This window comes from Cheilinus undulatus, linkage group 1 (assembly GCF_018320785.1).
Source record: "Cheilinus undulatus linkage group 1, ASM1832078v1, whole genome shotgun sequence".
In the NCBI taxonomy this organism is placed as follows: Eukaryota; Metazoa; Chordata; class Actinopteri; order Labriformes; family Labridae; genus Cheilinus; species Cheilinus undulatus.
In genome coordinates, this window is record NC_054865.1 from 15,803,712 (window position 1) to 15,820,285 (window position 16,574).

Below are 16,574 nucleotides of genomic sequence, written 5' to 3' on the forward strand. Positions count from 1 at the left end.
CATTTGCATGTGTGCACCCATCTACATTTCCTTCTTATCTTCCTGTTTAAACCACATGAAGACACGTGTGATCTTGTCATCTTATCCATTTTCAACCCTCCTGCTCCAGTTTCCACACCAGTCCTTCTCCCGCCCCTCCCTCCCTCATGAAGTGCCATCTGATAGGAGAAAAAAATGATCCATGAAGCGTGTGACTGGCACCAAGCTGGTGTCATTTCTGCGTTATGCTCCTCCTCCCCCTTCTATATATACAGAGAAGATGGCCATACGTTGTGGCCCTGTAGGGAGCCAGAGGAGGAAGAGAGAGGCACTGCCTCCATCCCCAGAGTCTAAAATAGGCTCATCAGCTCTCAACCTGCACTTCATTAGATGTACTGATTGTCACTTGCTGGCTGTGTGTGGCGTCGTGATGGGGCCGGGTAAGGGAGGGTTATAGCAGAGATGGAAAGAGGGACAGAAGAGGTGGAGACAGAAGAAAAGAGTGTGAAAAAAGAGAGAAAAGAAATCAAGCGCTGTCTCAGTCCCAAGCTGTGTGTGATTAATGTGAAGCTCCTTTCTCTATCGCCTCCTCTATTACCAGTCGCACTCTCCCAGACTGCCTCCACACTTGACCGCTCAAGCTGAGCCACACATGCGCGCACGCATACACAAAAGATGCAACCTACAGCAGGAACAAACAAACAAACAAACAGACATCGAAGTGGTCAGAAGATGGGGCCAAGTGTCTCTGCGCTGACGGCATCTTTTAGTTCAGCCACTGACCCGATCAAAAGGCTTAAAAAAACCCTCCACCACAGCTCTTCAGCAGGATTTTTCACTCAATCAGGGAGCCCAGCAGCCATGGCGGCGTATCCCACTGTATCACTAAGCCTTGATAGGAAGACAACACCACATAAAAATGTTTCAGTGTTGCCAAATGGCCCCTACCGACTCTCTTCCTCCACCACATCCTCTGCCAAAATGGCCAAGCATAGCCTGCCCCGTCCTTGCCAGGCAGAAGGTGCTCCCCTCCACCCTGCCAATACACCCACCCTACTCCACCCCAGCCCACCCCATACCTCCTCCTCCACCTGCCTCCCTCCCAGCATGCATTACAACAACATCAGCACTTAATTAAACAGTCCATTTCACACCTGGTGTGCATAGCAGTGCCCAGCCAACCCTGCATCCATATGCCACCCCACCAGCACAAGCCTCAACACGTGCACTCTAACACAGCTACAGACTCACAATAACCAATGATGCACACAAACGCTGTACACACCTGCTACTACAGTCTTGGCCATGCACTGACAACACACCACAAAGCCTGTAATCTGCATCACTGGGTGGGGGGAGGGGAGAAGAACAGTGAGTGTATTGCTGTGAGGGGGAAGAAAGACAGTACAAGATGGCGGATGGAAATAAGAGCAGCAATCTTGTGTGCCTTCTGCTGACTGTACAAACTGTATTATGCTTTAATGCTGCTTTGCTACTGAGCAGAGTCATGAGAGGTGTAAGGTTGGTGTGCTATGGCACGAGAGAGAGAGAGAGACAGTGAGCGAGGGGGGATTTTTTGTGAGTGTTTCAGGGACAGTCACAGCCTGGAGGGTTTTGCCTTCAAGAAACACACCAACACTCACACACCGAGCGCAGCAAGGCTGTGTGAGCTCCAGGCAGGCTCCAGATGGAGAGGTCACAGACACACTGCCCCGCTGTCCCAGCATGCTCTGGGCTCCCAGAAACAAGGGGAGCCTCCGGCCACACACAATCTGACAAACACACTCAGGCTTTCACAAATCTACTAATTACTTCCTGTTCCTCTTTTTTCCAGCCAATTCACTCCATCCATCTTGTACACCTTTATTCTCCTGCTCTCTCTCCAGGCAGAGTACTACAGTGGATGTGACCACAGTCATAACACTCTGCTGGTGTGTATGAAGAAAATACTGTGAGGATTAAACCCAGGTCTGACTAATTAATCAGATATCAGCAGGCTTTGCTTTTCGTGGCAGTGTGATATCTGTTATGTGTATAAAAAAGCCACACACATGAGCTCCGTTCTGTGTGTTCCTGAGTGTGCATGGGATGAGAGTGTGTCCTTTACGCCGCTCTGATACTCATTATCACTCACCTCCCCTCTTCAGCGCAGAGCTCAGTACACAGAGCTGTTCATTATACTCACCAACGACAAGTGACGTTGGATGTGTCTGTATGTGCGCACATGTGTGTAAAAGTGTGGGGGTGTTTGTATAAACAGCAGTCGTGCTCAGGGTCTTAAATCAGTTCAGCAGCCAGTGGTGGTGATACTAGTCTCAGACCTTTCCAGTTCTACAGCTGTGCATCTTGACTGGTCTCACGATTCGATTAGGATTATCAGGCCAACGACTCGGTTCAATATCATGATGCATCACATTCCATCCTCTGTTTAGTATACGCAGTGCACACAGACCCCCTTCACTTTTTTTTTGTTTTTCTTATGTTGCACCCTTTAGAGTTTGCAAAACCTTCCTTCATGTGTTTTGCTCTGAGTAGAGGCTAGCCAAGTCTAGCCACTCTGCCATAAGCCCAGATCAGCTCCAGTGATCGAATGTTATCATCTTTGAACCTGAAGTAGCTAAGGCTGCATGCTTTGGTCAAGTTGAGTTTTCCAGCTAATACCTCCCAGCTAGCATCATCTGAAGGTTTGGGAAGAAACTTCAAAGTGTTAGCATTCTAAAGACACCCCGTTTGTGTTTTCACTCCAAATGGTGCAAACACAGCATTCAATATAATAAGGATATTCCTAGATAGGTGTTTTGGACTAATTTTACCTGGAATTCTAAGGGGTTAAACTGTCGGAGGGTCAAACATAACACATAGGGATGCCAGAAAATTATCGGTACCAATAAATTATTGGCCCATATTGCATTTATTTTACAAATTTTATTATCCTGATAATAAAATAATAACCGATAAAATCCACCAATAACAAAGGCTTTGTTCTCTTTCTCATGGGACTTTGCATTCTGAAACAGTAGGTGGCGCCGCAGTATGTGCCCCGCTGTTAAGCACCAGAGAAGAAGAGGAAGCAGCCACAGTGCTAAGAGGCTAACAACAGGTTGGAGTTATTCAGTATTTACGGGGAGGATGACACAACGTTTGTAAAAATTTCCCCCGCAAAGATCTCGAAGACTGGAAAGAAGTCCTCGAGTTTTAACATAACGGATCTTACAATTCACTTAAAAGTCTTAATCCTAACGACATTAAAACAGAGCGGTAGTAGCCGCTAGCCTCAGCTGCAGGCACTAGGACCAAGCCAAAGGCAAAACCAGGCAGAGTGCTGATTCAGCAGGCACTGGAAACTGTAGAAAGTTTGAAAAGTTCTGATATGACTTGTGTGGGTGCATATTTTTAATCTTTATGTAAAACATCAGCTTTCTTTTTTCTGACTTATGCAGCAAAAAAAAACCCAGATGCCCAAACATCCCAAACATCTCCATTTGTTAAGCGTGACAGCCTTTTATCATTTGGTTTTATGTCTGATTTGACAGAAGTCAGCTGAATTCTGGTGTAGTTGATTAAAATGTCAGATTTGACCCCTTGTCAATATACTAAATTCATTTCAAGGGAAAAGGGGAGAACCGTATGTCAGTTGTTTGAGTATGTTGTACTTTGTTTGGTACACAAATGTTAAACAAAAGAAAACAAACAAGCTGTAAAGTCAGAAAAGTTCTTCGTTTTTTAAAGTAAACATGAGGGATGTCAGTTAGAATTAGTTAGGAATATCTTTGCTCACTACACATTAACCCCCAAATGTGCATAAATACATTGAATAAATCAACGATTGAAAAAAAAATCAGTTCTTATTGATTATTGGCTACAAGTGGTAGGAAATTATCGGTTACCTGTGTAAAAAAAGTACTTATCATGCATCACTAATAATAAACATAAACATATCATCTTCTGTCCACCTTTGATTAAACTGTCTTTTTTCGCTGTCTCCTTTTCTTTTCCCAGACTCACTCTGCATCTCTGAGGTTCTGTCTGCAGACTGCACTCTGCAGACTTCTGAGCATTTCCATGTTCTATCACCAGCCCTGTCTACACAAAGGAATTGATTGGTCGAGTAGTATCATGTGTGACTAGTGCTACTAAAGACAGGATAGGCTGGGCAATTTAAAATGGACTTCAAGTGAAATGCACTGAAAGCAGCCTTGTTTGGAAGGAACACAGGTTATTATTTTTGTATGTGGTAGGTCCAGCTGCAGAGGGAAAATACACAAGTAGCATCTGCCTGAGCTGCCTCTGCATCGGTGCCAAATCGTCCACATCTGCATCACGATGCACCATGGAAAGATCATTGCCAACACCACTAACTAATTTCTCCAGGCTTTAGGGCACTGAGTCATGGCACCTTGTATATACAGTGCTCTCCTCACCTCAGAGCATCCCAGATAGAGGGAGAGAGAAAGAGAGAGATAGAGATAAGTTGAGTCAATGCAGCTAATGAAAGGACAGCAGGCTGCAGCATGCTGAGAAATCAGGAGGCTTACACAGTTGCAAAGACAACTGTTTGCATGAGCAGGGATGTCTGGGTGTGTGTTTGTGTGAGCGTGTGTGTTGCCTATAAATACAGGCTCTGCAGACAGAGAGGTGACTGCAGCTCCAGGGGCTGCGTGCCTCTCTGCCCACCCTGGAGCCAGCGCTCCTAACACGGGCCGAGTCGCCCCTTATGCCTGACGGCTGACTCACCCACACACAAACACACATCCCTGCCTACACCAGGCAGTTAGTCAGGGAGGCACAGTCAGCAGGCCTCAAAAATAACAAAAGGGGCTTTTTTGTGCTTTTAATAAAAAGGTGCTAGAGCTTAATCAGACCGAGCGAGGTGTCTGTTTTTGTGACAGAGACACAGACAGGAGTTCTCTGCCTCAGTAGGATTATAAATAAAACAAATGAACACTTTTTCTCACCTTAAAACACAAAGGAAAACACAACAAGCAGAGGTTACTGAGGGTGATTAAAAAATATAACTACAAGAATGCAATCCTTGTATTCTCCGGCTTCAGCTGACAAAAAAGGGGAGAGGAAACTGAGATGAAAATGAAAATCTAATAAAAAAGGCAAAGGATAAAATGATAAGGTGGGATTGAAGTCTGGAAGTAGATTTGTGTTTTCAAGAGAAACAATGTGAGAAAATAATAGGACTGGCATGCAGGGCTGAGGGAGTGAAAAGAGATGAAGGGGAGACAGACTGAGAGGGAGGTGAGGAGAGGTTGGAGCCAAGCTCTTTCTCTCTCCCTCTCTGGGTAATAAATCATTTGCAGGGTTCTGGGTCCTGGGCAGCAGTGGGCTGGAGAGCAAGGTATCCAGGGACAGTCAGAGAGGAGGGGGGCATCTGATTTAAGAGGCAGAGCAAGGGTGGACAGCTGGAGTAGCTGGGCCTCTGTGTGACTAAGAGCCACACACATGTATGCACACACAAATGTGACACACTCTCAATTATCTCCATAATAACAGTTTTACTACTGAGGCCATCCAGTGAAGGATCTGCTGTACAAGTTGTTTGTATCTTGCTATAAAAGATACTGGGGAGCATGAGTCTCAAAAACACTTGCATGTAAATGTGTTTTAGAGGCCAGTTTTGCATTAATCATTAAAACAGGAAACAAAGGATATCCCTGAAACCACAAACACGTCCTTGAGCACCTACACAAATAAATATTTGCATGGACCTTTAAACAACATGTTTCAGCTTTAGCGGAAGGGAAGAGTCCTAAGAGTTGATAACCTCCAATTTAACCACTTTATGAGAATGCCATAGTCATACATTACAGGTTAAAGCTCTGACAGATGTGAACAGTATCAGTTTCTTTGTCTGCACGGACAAAGACAAATGTATAAAGGGCACCAATGACACTGTTGCATCTACCATCCAACACACCTGTAAAACCAACCTGAAAGAGTTGGTTTAGATAGTTTCAGAAATCCATTGCATTGGATTTACTTCACATCCATGATTAAGAAATGTTGCCCAGTTCTGCTAAAACATCAGAGCTAATCACCTCACTGACAGCCATTGTTTACTGACTTGGCATGCAAATAAATCCAGTCCATAGCTACAGCCTTGTTTCCATTAATGACACTTGATTTTTCTCAAAGCCAAGGAAGGATCCTAGAACAGCAGATATTGAAGAATACTACGTCATCGACTGCCCTGGGAGGACCGTGCCAATGTCAAGGATCCTCACAATTCTTCAAAGGATTGAGTCCTTCCACCAGGGAATTTTCAAGGATGCACATATGTATCCTCCACTCGTAGGAATTTTCCACAATCAAATGCACACCATTTTTTTCTTTTCATAATAAATAAATAAATAGCACAGGTATCCAGGAAGATGGGTCCTTGACCACTCTACATTTTTAACGTCCCATATGTTATCACCATAACTTTATATTTATATTTAATATACTATATGATTCATCTGATTATATTATTATATATTTCATATAATTATGTTATATGATTATACAACAGCATATTAGACGCTGAGTAAAAGTTTAACAGCACTGTTGTTAGTACCATCTCCATTTTAATTTCTTCTGCTAGGTATATGGGCATGACCATACCAATGACACACACACACTAGCCTGTTCCAAATGTGTGTTGAACAGTTGCAGGGAGGCCCCCATAGGACCCGACTCAGGACTTTGACAAACAGCTACTGACTGGTCCATCCATTCTCAGAGAGGGAACAAACATTTCAGACAGAAGCTTTGCAAGATGGATCTGCCTGATGACAGACATGGAATCAGGCTAATCCACTGACTTTGCAATTACACTGTAAACCCTCCACATGCCGAGAAAAAACAACCACACATGCAGAACATGTGCACCACAGCGGGAGGTCCAAAAGATCTAATCCAAGATGAGTTGTTTTGCTTTAAGATATTGTTTCAGATCCCAGTGGATTTCAACCATACACTGTCTGCTCAGTCATTCATCAAACAGGATGTAGTAAAATATTCAAGTTGCAATCCTTAAAGACAGCAATAGGAAGTAATGTCAAATTCTTCTAGACATTGATGTCAATCGTGGGGCTCACATGCTGAGACAAACAACCAGCCACACTAACACCTACAGTCAATTTAGTCACCAGTTAACCTAATGAGCATGTCCTTGGTGGTGGGAGGAAGCCGGAGTATCCAGAGAGAACTCACGGATGCACGCAGAAAACATGCAAACTCCGCACAGAAAGGCCCTGACCAGGAAGCAAACCAGGAACCTACTTGCTGTGGGGAAAAAGAGCTAATCTCTGTTTTAAAAGATAAATTCACTCTTCAAATTTATCATCAGGATCAAAATTTGCCTAGGCTTTCAAAAAACGACAGCTCTCCAGTCTTATCACAACCACAATCAGCTGCAAGCAAGAGAGAGCGGAGGTGGTCCTTTCAAATTTACTGGTCATAAAAAATGGAAATTCCTGAAGTTCTCTGGCAGTTTCCAAAAGACACAATAGTTACTTCTGTCTCTTAGACAGGTGGCAGAGGAGATGACACTGTCTAGATTTTACAAAGATATGGGCGATGTTTCTGTAGTGAAATGTTTCAGTGTATTAAAAGTTTGCTTGTTTATTTGGTTATCAAAAACCTCCAACTTTTATATCTTATGATTTTTTACCAGCATCACATTGAACTAGAAAACTTTGGATTTGTGACTACCCTAGTACAACTCTGGCAAAGTTTCAGCTCCCCACCCAGAGCGTGATGTTGTCAGAAAACGGCTACTGGGAGCCCTGAGCTTCACTTTCCTTTCCAGCCTGTGTGGCTTTACCTCGGGGTTCTTCGGCCTGTTTCGCCAGTTTACGGAGGGCTGCAGCGAATCCAGAGTGAGCAGACTGGGTGGCCGGGCTTCCATTGGCTACGATGGAGCCGTTGAGAGGCGACGGGGTGAGGGGGCTGACCGTCGCCGTGGTACGGGTCGCCGTAGAGATCATTCCTAACGATGGTGACTTTGGCTCATGGCTCATGCCTACAAATGGAAAAAGGGAGGACAATGGATAAGTATTCATAATCAATACTTCATTCAGAATGAATGAACAAATAATAAAAAAAGAGAATCTGAGAGGGCCCTTGGCCCATGACAAGAAATATGCATACAGACAAATACATGCAAAAGGAGAAAGATGGCAGTTTTCTTGGACCGTCAGGAGAGAGTGTGGGGCTGTGATCTGCGTGTGACAGCCGGAGTGGATGGGGATTGGTGGTGTGAGGGGCAGAGGGGCTTTGGTACAGCTTAGGGTCAAAGGTGTGAGGTTAGGGGGGCAGGTCACTCTTCCCCTTTGCTCAGGGAGATCCAGTCTGGCTGTGTCTGCCAGAGGTCCATGGTCACATACTTTACACAAAAGCTCTGCTGAGCATGCTCCAGCACTGCCAGAGTGGCTATATGTGTATGTCACATCCACTTCGCTCTCTTTTTTGGTAATTTAACAAGTCTTTGGTAAAATGAAGCCATCATGTCCATGTTGAGCCTGAAAAGTAAAGTCAGATCAATAAGAGCACAGTGGCGACTGCAGGAGGGTTTGAGACGGCTGTCCCTTTCCTTCCTGTGTATTCCTGTGTCTGTGTGCGTGTCTTTGTGTGTGCGTGTGTTGAAAGGTGACACCTTGTTGACAGCCCCTCAGTCTGGAAACCCTACATGCAAGAACGGCATGTGATAGTCACACAATCACTAAAACACATCCTTAAAAGTAAACTTCCAGCTGACACAATGACTTCTAAGACAACGATGCATCCGTCAAAATAAAACGCTTACATACAGACTAGCATATCAATAGTATAATTAGATAAGTGGGAGCTATATCTGGGTTTACCCCAGAGGCTGAGGGAGCTATAAAAAGATCAGATTCCCTCCTGAGAGGAGAGCACAGGCGCTGCACCCAGAGTTTGAATGGAGCAGCAAGTCGGGCATGAGAGAGTGAATAACATTCCCAACACCTCTCGAGTTGTCCTGCCTGTAACCTCCCAGTTACCCAGTGCACTTCAAGTGAACCCAGCACACAATTAATAATGGAATCAACAGTGAGTACTGTCTGAACAACACACGGCGCCATTCACAGACTGACAAACAAGTAAAAATACACACTAACTGTCCGCTCCAGTAATGTGGCTCCCTCAAACTAATGTGCTTCCTTTCCCTTGCTGTTTAGAGAAAGTCAGGAAGAAGGGAGCAGAAGAAATCAAGAGAAACTTTTCACTGCTTACTTTAGAGAAAGAGGACACTGTATTTACAGCCACACTTAAACCCCAGCACAGACAGACACATGCGAGTGAAAGAAGAGACAGACAAGCTTGACAAATACACACAGAGGCACATATCCGGAGGTCTGGCTCTGGTTCATGACCCCCCCCCTCATAGATTAAAAGCGTGGCCGAAGCTCCTTACTGCACAAAGGAGAGGAGCCGCCCGGATCCCCCATGGCTGCATCTTCACGTCGAGCCCAGCCCCGCACACACTGGCAGCCATCGACAGGACACACACCATCTTCCTGCTTCTCTCTCTCTCTGTATCTCCTCTTGCCTGTCCGTCCACCCTCTCTCTCCCTCTCTCTTGCTCCCTCCCTGCCTTCCTGTCTCTGGTGCTGCTGCTCACAAAGACTGTTTAGAGCTTATCTAACAAAGCAACACACCACACACGCTGGCTGCCTATCTCTCCCCTCCTCGCTCTAGCTCGCTCTCTCTCTCTCTCTCTAAGTGAGAAAACAGAAATTCTTAACCTAGCAGCTGCTGCGATGTCACATGACCTCACCCAAGCCCCCCGCCGCCCCCCCTCCCTCTCACACTCTCCCTCACTCCTCCTCCTCCCCCCTCTCAACCTATAATTCCTCAGCCATTTGTAGATAACAGACACAGGCATGCATGCCCTGCCAAGGCGAGCTGGGGGAGGGGAGGGGGAGGAGAGCGGAGGAGAAGAGCTGAGGAAGGAGAAGGAAGAGAGAGAGAAAAAGAGAGGGAGGGGGGCTCAGTTGGTCACCACATCTGACCCCATTGCTGCGGAGCGACAGGCAGTGTGTATGTATACAGATGGAAGGGGGGTAGGTCAAATATGTGAGGCGCCCTTCCCTTCTTGAGACAGAAAAAGAAAGAAAAGAGGACATGTCCTGGCCTGTGTCAAGAGCTTCAGCAGAAAGAGGAGGCCTTTTGTGTTAGAATTAGGGCTGTCAAATGATCGTATTTTTTAATCTCAGTTAATTTCAGAATTTCCGTAGTTAATCACATCCTTATTGTCTCTTTATAAAATTCCACTAAATTGAATTTCAAACTTTTGCGTGTCAGTTTGGATTTTTCTGCTGTCTTAAACTAAGGGTTATTGACTTCCTGTCTGACAGACCCGGTTTTATAGGTAGATCAAAGATTATGGTATGAACTTAACCACTGAAAAAGGAATTTGTCATGGATTGAAAAGGAAATGAGGGGACAATAAACATTTTGTGGGCATTTTTTTGCCCTTATTAGAGAGATAAGACAGTGGACCGAGGAAGTGGGGAATAACATGCAGTGAAAGAGCCGAAGGCTGGACTTGAACCCAGGCCACCTGCGTGCATGGGGCATGACCTCACCACAAAGCCATCTGCATATCCTCTGTGATTTTAAAAGTGAAATGAGACATTAATAGAGGACTTGACTATGTACAGACTCAGTGAGCACAGCCTCGTCATTAAGAGAGCATGCCATAGACAAAGCTGGATCCCTAAAGACCACAGAGTGTGCACCCACTGCAGCCAACAGGAGGTAGAAACAGAGCTGCACTTTCTAACCACCTGTCCTTCATACAAGGACATCTTCCACTTTTCACCAGCAAACAAATAGAATTCCTAATACAGAAACTTCCATACCTGCTGGATGAAGTGCATAATGTTACACATTATGTGACCAAAAATGAGCCTCAAACACCACACCACCAACAAGAACAGGACTGCCTAAACATTTAAAACAATATTGAAAATGCTTTGACATTTTTATATCAAATTTTAAAGTTGAATCCAGAGTGTGACACCTATTTTAATACATTATGCTGTTAATAATATTATTATAAATGTGTCCATTGCTTTGAAAATGAAACTGGTTACGTTTTCCATGCATATAAAGCCTGCTGAATTGAACTGAACTCATCAAAAAGGAGTGGCAGACTTCTTTACATCACAGTGGCTGCAGGAAGACGCTGCAGTGTTTTAACCAAAGTGTGCTAAAATAGAAAAGGATGTGATTAATCACATTAAAAAGTAAATGCACTAATTATGGACCTTAATAATTCATGATTAATGTGATTGATCTTGACAGCATTTGTTAGAATATGTGCCAGTGGCACAATTATTTTATTTGCTTTATTAGCATAAGTAATCAACAAAAACAAAATTTAGGAAATTGAATTAAACTTCTCAACTGTTGTACTTTCATACAAACAAAGAAGTAAAACTACAACATAGACGTGCAGTTAAACCACATATGCTACACACACATGCACACACGCAAATGCTATTACTAGGACTTGTTATCAGGGTGGAGGAGACTGCTGCGTAATAGTGGTTGGAGGTGGAGGACTCAGGAAGAGAGTTTAAAAGCGTGGGTCTGACTTCCCCTCTGTCCATCCTGCTGTCATTGCATGGGTGTGAATGAGTCGTTTCTTTAGTCATTTCCTCCTTCCGTCGTTCGCTGCTTTTCTCAGAACAGTGAGGGAGCGAGAGCGATGACAGGGAGAGAGATTATCTTTAGGGGGGAAAGCTGCAGGGTGACCAGTATATTGTGCCAAAGGCCACCTCTCAACAAAGCTCTTTTCTGTCACTCAGGCCACGGTCTGACTCCCCTGAGAGGACAGGGGGCTGCTGAACTCCTCTGTCTTTGTTGCTGTCTTTTTTTCACTGCTGTTCATGTGTAGCATCGTGAAGATTGCCCTGCTTGTTTTGGAGAGTGTTTTATTGCCTGTGTGAAGCTAAAACAGCATCAGACATTATCACAGCAGGTTAGGAGCTGAGAGAGGTCTGTAGGTGCCAACATCACTGGTTTGTTCAAGGGTCAGGGTCAACAAAAGTCTCTAGTATAAATCAAGCATATATACATTCCTGTCTGTTTAACAGAACTATTGTGAAACCAGAATTTTTAACTCCAATTAGTCCAGATAAAATCAAGCAATATTGAGAGCTATTTCAATCATGGCAACAAAAATAGAAGTCCCACACAACAAGTGCAGGCTAATTTCTGGTTTTCAGCCAGTGAAAAATGCAAGCTAACTCCTGCATTTTGTCTGGGTTACAACTTGGCAACATTTGTGAGGAAGTTGGCTTTAAATTTTATGAGCAATGCACCCCATTGCAATTATCAAGTAAATATAGTTTCATCCAATTTTCAGTGATTAATAAAATAACTAAGGTTGTGTTGTTTTAAAACAAATGGTATCACATTTTTTTGTAGACATATATATATATATATATATATACAGAGCTTAACAAATTTATTAGACCGTGACCCAAAGTTTGCCCTATATTAACAGCATTGGTAATTACCAAAATCATTTTTTATGTTTCTGCAATGGTTAATACACCAATATTTAGAAGCTCTTTTACCCAAATGATATTTTTAATGCTAAAATATAATTATTGTTGTTATCCATGAATTTTCAAATTTACTGATTTACAAAAAAAAATGAAAAAATAGTAAAGCACATATTATTTCTTCATTAATATGTCAAATTATAGTTATTTACTTGCATTCCTGAACAGAAAAATGAGTTTTAGTGGTTGAATGTTATCCTTGATTAATTTCTGACTTCTCAGAGAAGCCCAGTGAGCCGGCTCAAATTTGGGCATAAAAAGGTAAATTTAGTTTAAAATTCCTCATTCCTGTTCAAAATGGTAAAACATGGAGAGCTCACTGAAAATGAAAGAGTCCGCATTAAAGCACTTCATGATGCAGCTGTGGCATAAACCTTACTTTGGGTGGTGGTCTAATAAATTTGTTAAGCATTGTATATTCAGTATATATGCACATATGTTTTTTAATTCAGTTGCATCAAAAGTGTTACAGTATCGAACACTTTGGCAACCTTCTTGTCTATTTTTGTAAAAAGTACAAGCTGTTCAAGGAATAAGTGAAGCTCTTACAGCTGAGAGTTCCTACTGAAAGAAAACCAAGACCTGTGAGTTTTATTTAGCTCCAAAGAATAGTATTGTAAAACTCTTGAAGGTACAGAAGATTTAAAAATTAAGAGGATTAAGTGGGAATGGATGATAACATTAAGGTGCATGTCTATGGTCTAAAAAGAGAGCTTCTCTTTCCTGTTTCTACATTTTCTCTTTGAACTACAAAAAAGAAACAAGCAATGTGAGTCAGAGTTCTCTATTCAGAGTCAGTCTTGACTCATGATGATGCAAACAGCCTGGGATGCCTAACAGATACACAGATACCGAGCCCTCTATCACCTCCTAACATCACACTTTACTCCAGCTCACTTTACTCATTACTTTATGCACTTGTATGCAACCTACAGTCTTTTGAATGCCCAGCAGATGGCGTTCTCCTCCTGTGATTAAAAAGGGGAGCCCTCAGTGAATGAAGCAGCATATGTCTCAGCCCTTTAATCCACTGATACACAGAGGAAGAAGAGATTTTAAATGATATTGCTGTGGATTATTCAGAGGACAAAGGCCGCACCCACAGGCAGGGTTAAGACCTTAATGCCTAAAGGTCTTAGGAGATATAAATAAATGAGATCTTTTTGCACTGTGGCAAAAGTTTAAACATTTTTTCTTTAAACCTAAGGGTTAAAGGAGTCTGTTACACACTGAGCTTTCTCGCACAATTAACCCTTTGAGTGCCGTTACGCCCTAAGGGGAAACAAAACAAAGCAGCAACACGAAAAAGGAATGTAGATTACATCAAAACCACACACAAACATGATCCCGCCCATACACACACACACACACCCACACACACACAGAGCAGATTGACTGCTAAATGGCATACAGTAAACACACAGTTTTAACACCCCACTGGGAGTAAAGCCGATCACTTACTCCCATAGTCAAACAAACACTAACACACACACACACACATACACCCACACACACACACCTACACACACACACATACAGTTCCACCCTTTTGCTGGTTGGAATGCAGATTACTCTCTCTCTCTCTCTCTCTCTCTCTCACGCACACGCTCGCACACACAGGCATATAAAGCAAATCCTCTCGGCTCCTGTACGGCCCAGTCAGTAGGGAGATAATGCAGTGGCAGCTCTGGCGAGTGGTTAATCTTTAACCAGGAAGGGATTTGCCTATCAGCTCGTTAAAACTAGCAGGGCGGTGCTGCTGGCTCATCTATCTGATCCAGACACCAACCTGGCCTGGCCAAGTTCAACGCAGCATGCAGAGGAACTGACTCACGGTGCATCCATGCTTTAATGCTTCAATAGCCTCTTCTGCAGTGGCTTGTTGCAGCACTCTTTAGCCATGCCAAACCAGTCGGTGTTTTCCCTCCAATGAACATTAAGGATGTCATCATAATAAACGTGTGGTTAGACAGGCAGCGAAGGCTCAGTTTCTGTGCTCAGCTCTGAATACTTCTCTAACTCCTGAATTGAAGCCTCTGTGGTTTGGGGTTTTTGTTTGACTCCTACTTTCTGTTCTAACTTTTGTCAAAGAAATAGCACCCTCATTGATAATGTTTTCTTTACTTTTCTATCACAGCTGTATTCCTCAATAAAAACAAACATTTTCTGCTGCTTCACACTGAATCATTCTAACAGTAAGCTATCCTGGAGGGCTTTTACTGTAAAACAGTTACAAGAAATTCAGATTAATTTTATAACAACTGATAAATGTGGAATACAGGCACAGTGCTTTTATCATCAGTAGAACAGTGTTTTCAGGAAGCAATAATAAACAATGATGAAATCATAGTGAACCGATTACAGGTGACGTGTGTTTACCATAGTTTGTGCGGACTAGTCGCAAGATAAGCAACACCTTTTCTAGAGCATGAGAAGTGGAAACCCCCTCACTGCTCAGATCACAGCTGCTTATCACAGTGCAGGTATTCAAAAATGGAAGCATCACTCATTTAACTCTGTTAAAGCAAGTCACTCAGACACTAAAAAGTCCCTTTCACGTGTGTGCTGTACGCCTCAAATGTCCTCCACATACAGTGTATGAATACAAACAGACAAATCAGTTCATCCCAACCTTTAACTCAACTTTTCCCTGTCTGCCATTTAGTATAAAGCCTGCACAAAGTCAATGTGAGCAGATATGAAGATGCAGCAAGTAATGGACTGAAACATTAACTACAATCTAACTGACACTGTGCAAAGTTTTGATGCTTTACACCTATTGCTTGGGTTTTGTGTTTGTAATATAGAAGCACGCTTAACCTTGAAAAGCAGAGGGATTTTGCCGGGGAAAATCCATCCTGAAAAGCTCCAAACTACAATGTTTGTGCCGAACCGAACACGGTTTTGACCAACCAGGTCTCCGATTTGAGTAGAGCAATGTGATAGGCTCAGGTGAATTTAAGTTGTAATGAAGCTATTAGCAATGGCTACCTCCAGTTAGCAGTTAACTCAGATGAAGCTATAGTATAGTGGCAGTTCTCTTTCTTAATGCGACACTTCAACATTTTGGCAAATTCACCCATTGCCATAACCCCTATAGTCTTACTAATAGGTTCATTACCTTTAGTTGTCGGTGCAAGCTAATTTTAGATTGTGTATTTGATAAGTTTGATGAGGGAAAGCCGGGATACCATAACACTCCACTGTGCTGGCAGAGCAGCTCCTAACTCAGCAGCGCCGATCTAAAAATAGCTTGCACCGACAACTAAAGTTAACAAACCTATTAGTAAGACTATTTGAATTATGGCAATGGGAAAATTTGCCAAAATGTTGAAGCATCCCTTTAAAACAAGATGCTGACAGCTTTTGGTGAAGATGTTTTTTGCTCTTCTGCTGATCTGTTTGGCCAGAAGTCTGCAATCATTACAGGTGGAGTTGATTTGTGGCTACCGCCACAGTAGCAATTAGCTTGGATGAAGCTGTAAAGAAAGCAGCAGTTTAACCAGACTTCAACAACATTTCTTTATCAAAACAAGAGCAAAAAGCCACGCTAAAAGCTTCCCTTAGCAAAGAAGATGTTTTGTACTTCTGACAGGCTTCGGCATGAATTTTCACCAACGACAAGCTCTGTCATACAACACTACTACCTTCCTGGTAAATGGACTTTCTAGTCCTCTGACTACTCAAAGCACTTTCACAATGCAGGTCACACCTACCACATACCATTCACACTCTTTCACTCCATCATACACTGATGGTTGCTCAGGAGAATTATCCATCAGTATTAGCTAATCCTATTCAAACACATCCATACCCATTGAAGCACCACTGGCACCCATAGAGGCGCATGCCATAAGCCCCCCCCCAAAAAAAAGAAGTATTTATGGAGTTTCACTCAAATCATGACAGAGCAAGTGGAGAAGACAGAGTTATCATACACCATTCACATGCAACAGGATATTGCAGCATCTTCTAGGTGCTTTAGTCTGACTTAGAGAAATCAAA

At 43.1% G+C, this 16,574-nt stretch overlaps 1 protein-coding gene across 2 annotated transcripts in view; it reads right to left on the reverse strand.

Moving 5' to 3' along the window:
- Positions 1-16,574, reverse strand: part of gse1b (Gse1 coiled-coil protein b) — a 299,516-nt gene that overhangs the window by 33,419 nt on the left and 249,523 nt on the right. Inside the window, exon 3 of one of the 2 annotated variants that reach the window (XM_041783160.1) lies at positions 7,796-7,993. The exons of the other annotated variant lie outside the window; for it this stretch is intronic. Coding sequence (XP_041639094.1) covers positions 7,796-7,993 — 198 coding nt within the window. The remainder of the gene's footprint in view (positions 1-7,795; positions 7,994-16,574) is intronic. 2 annotated transcript variants of the gene reach the window in all.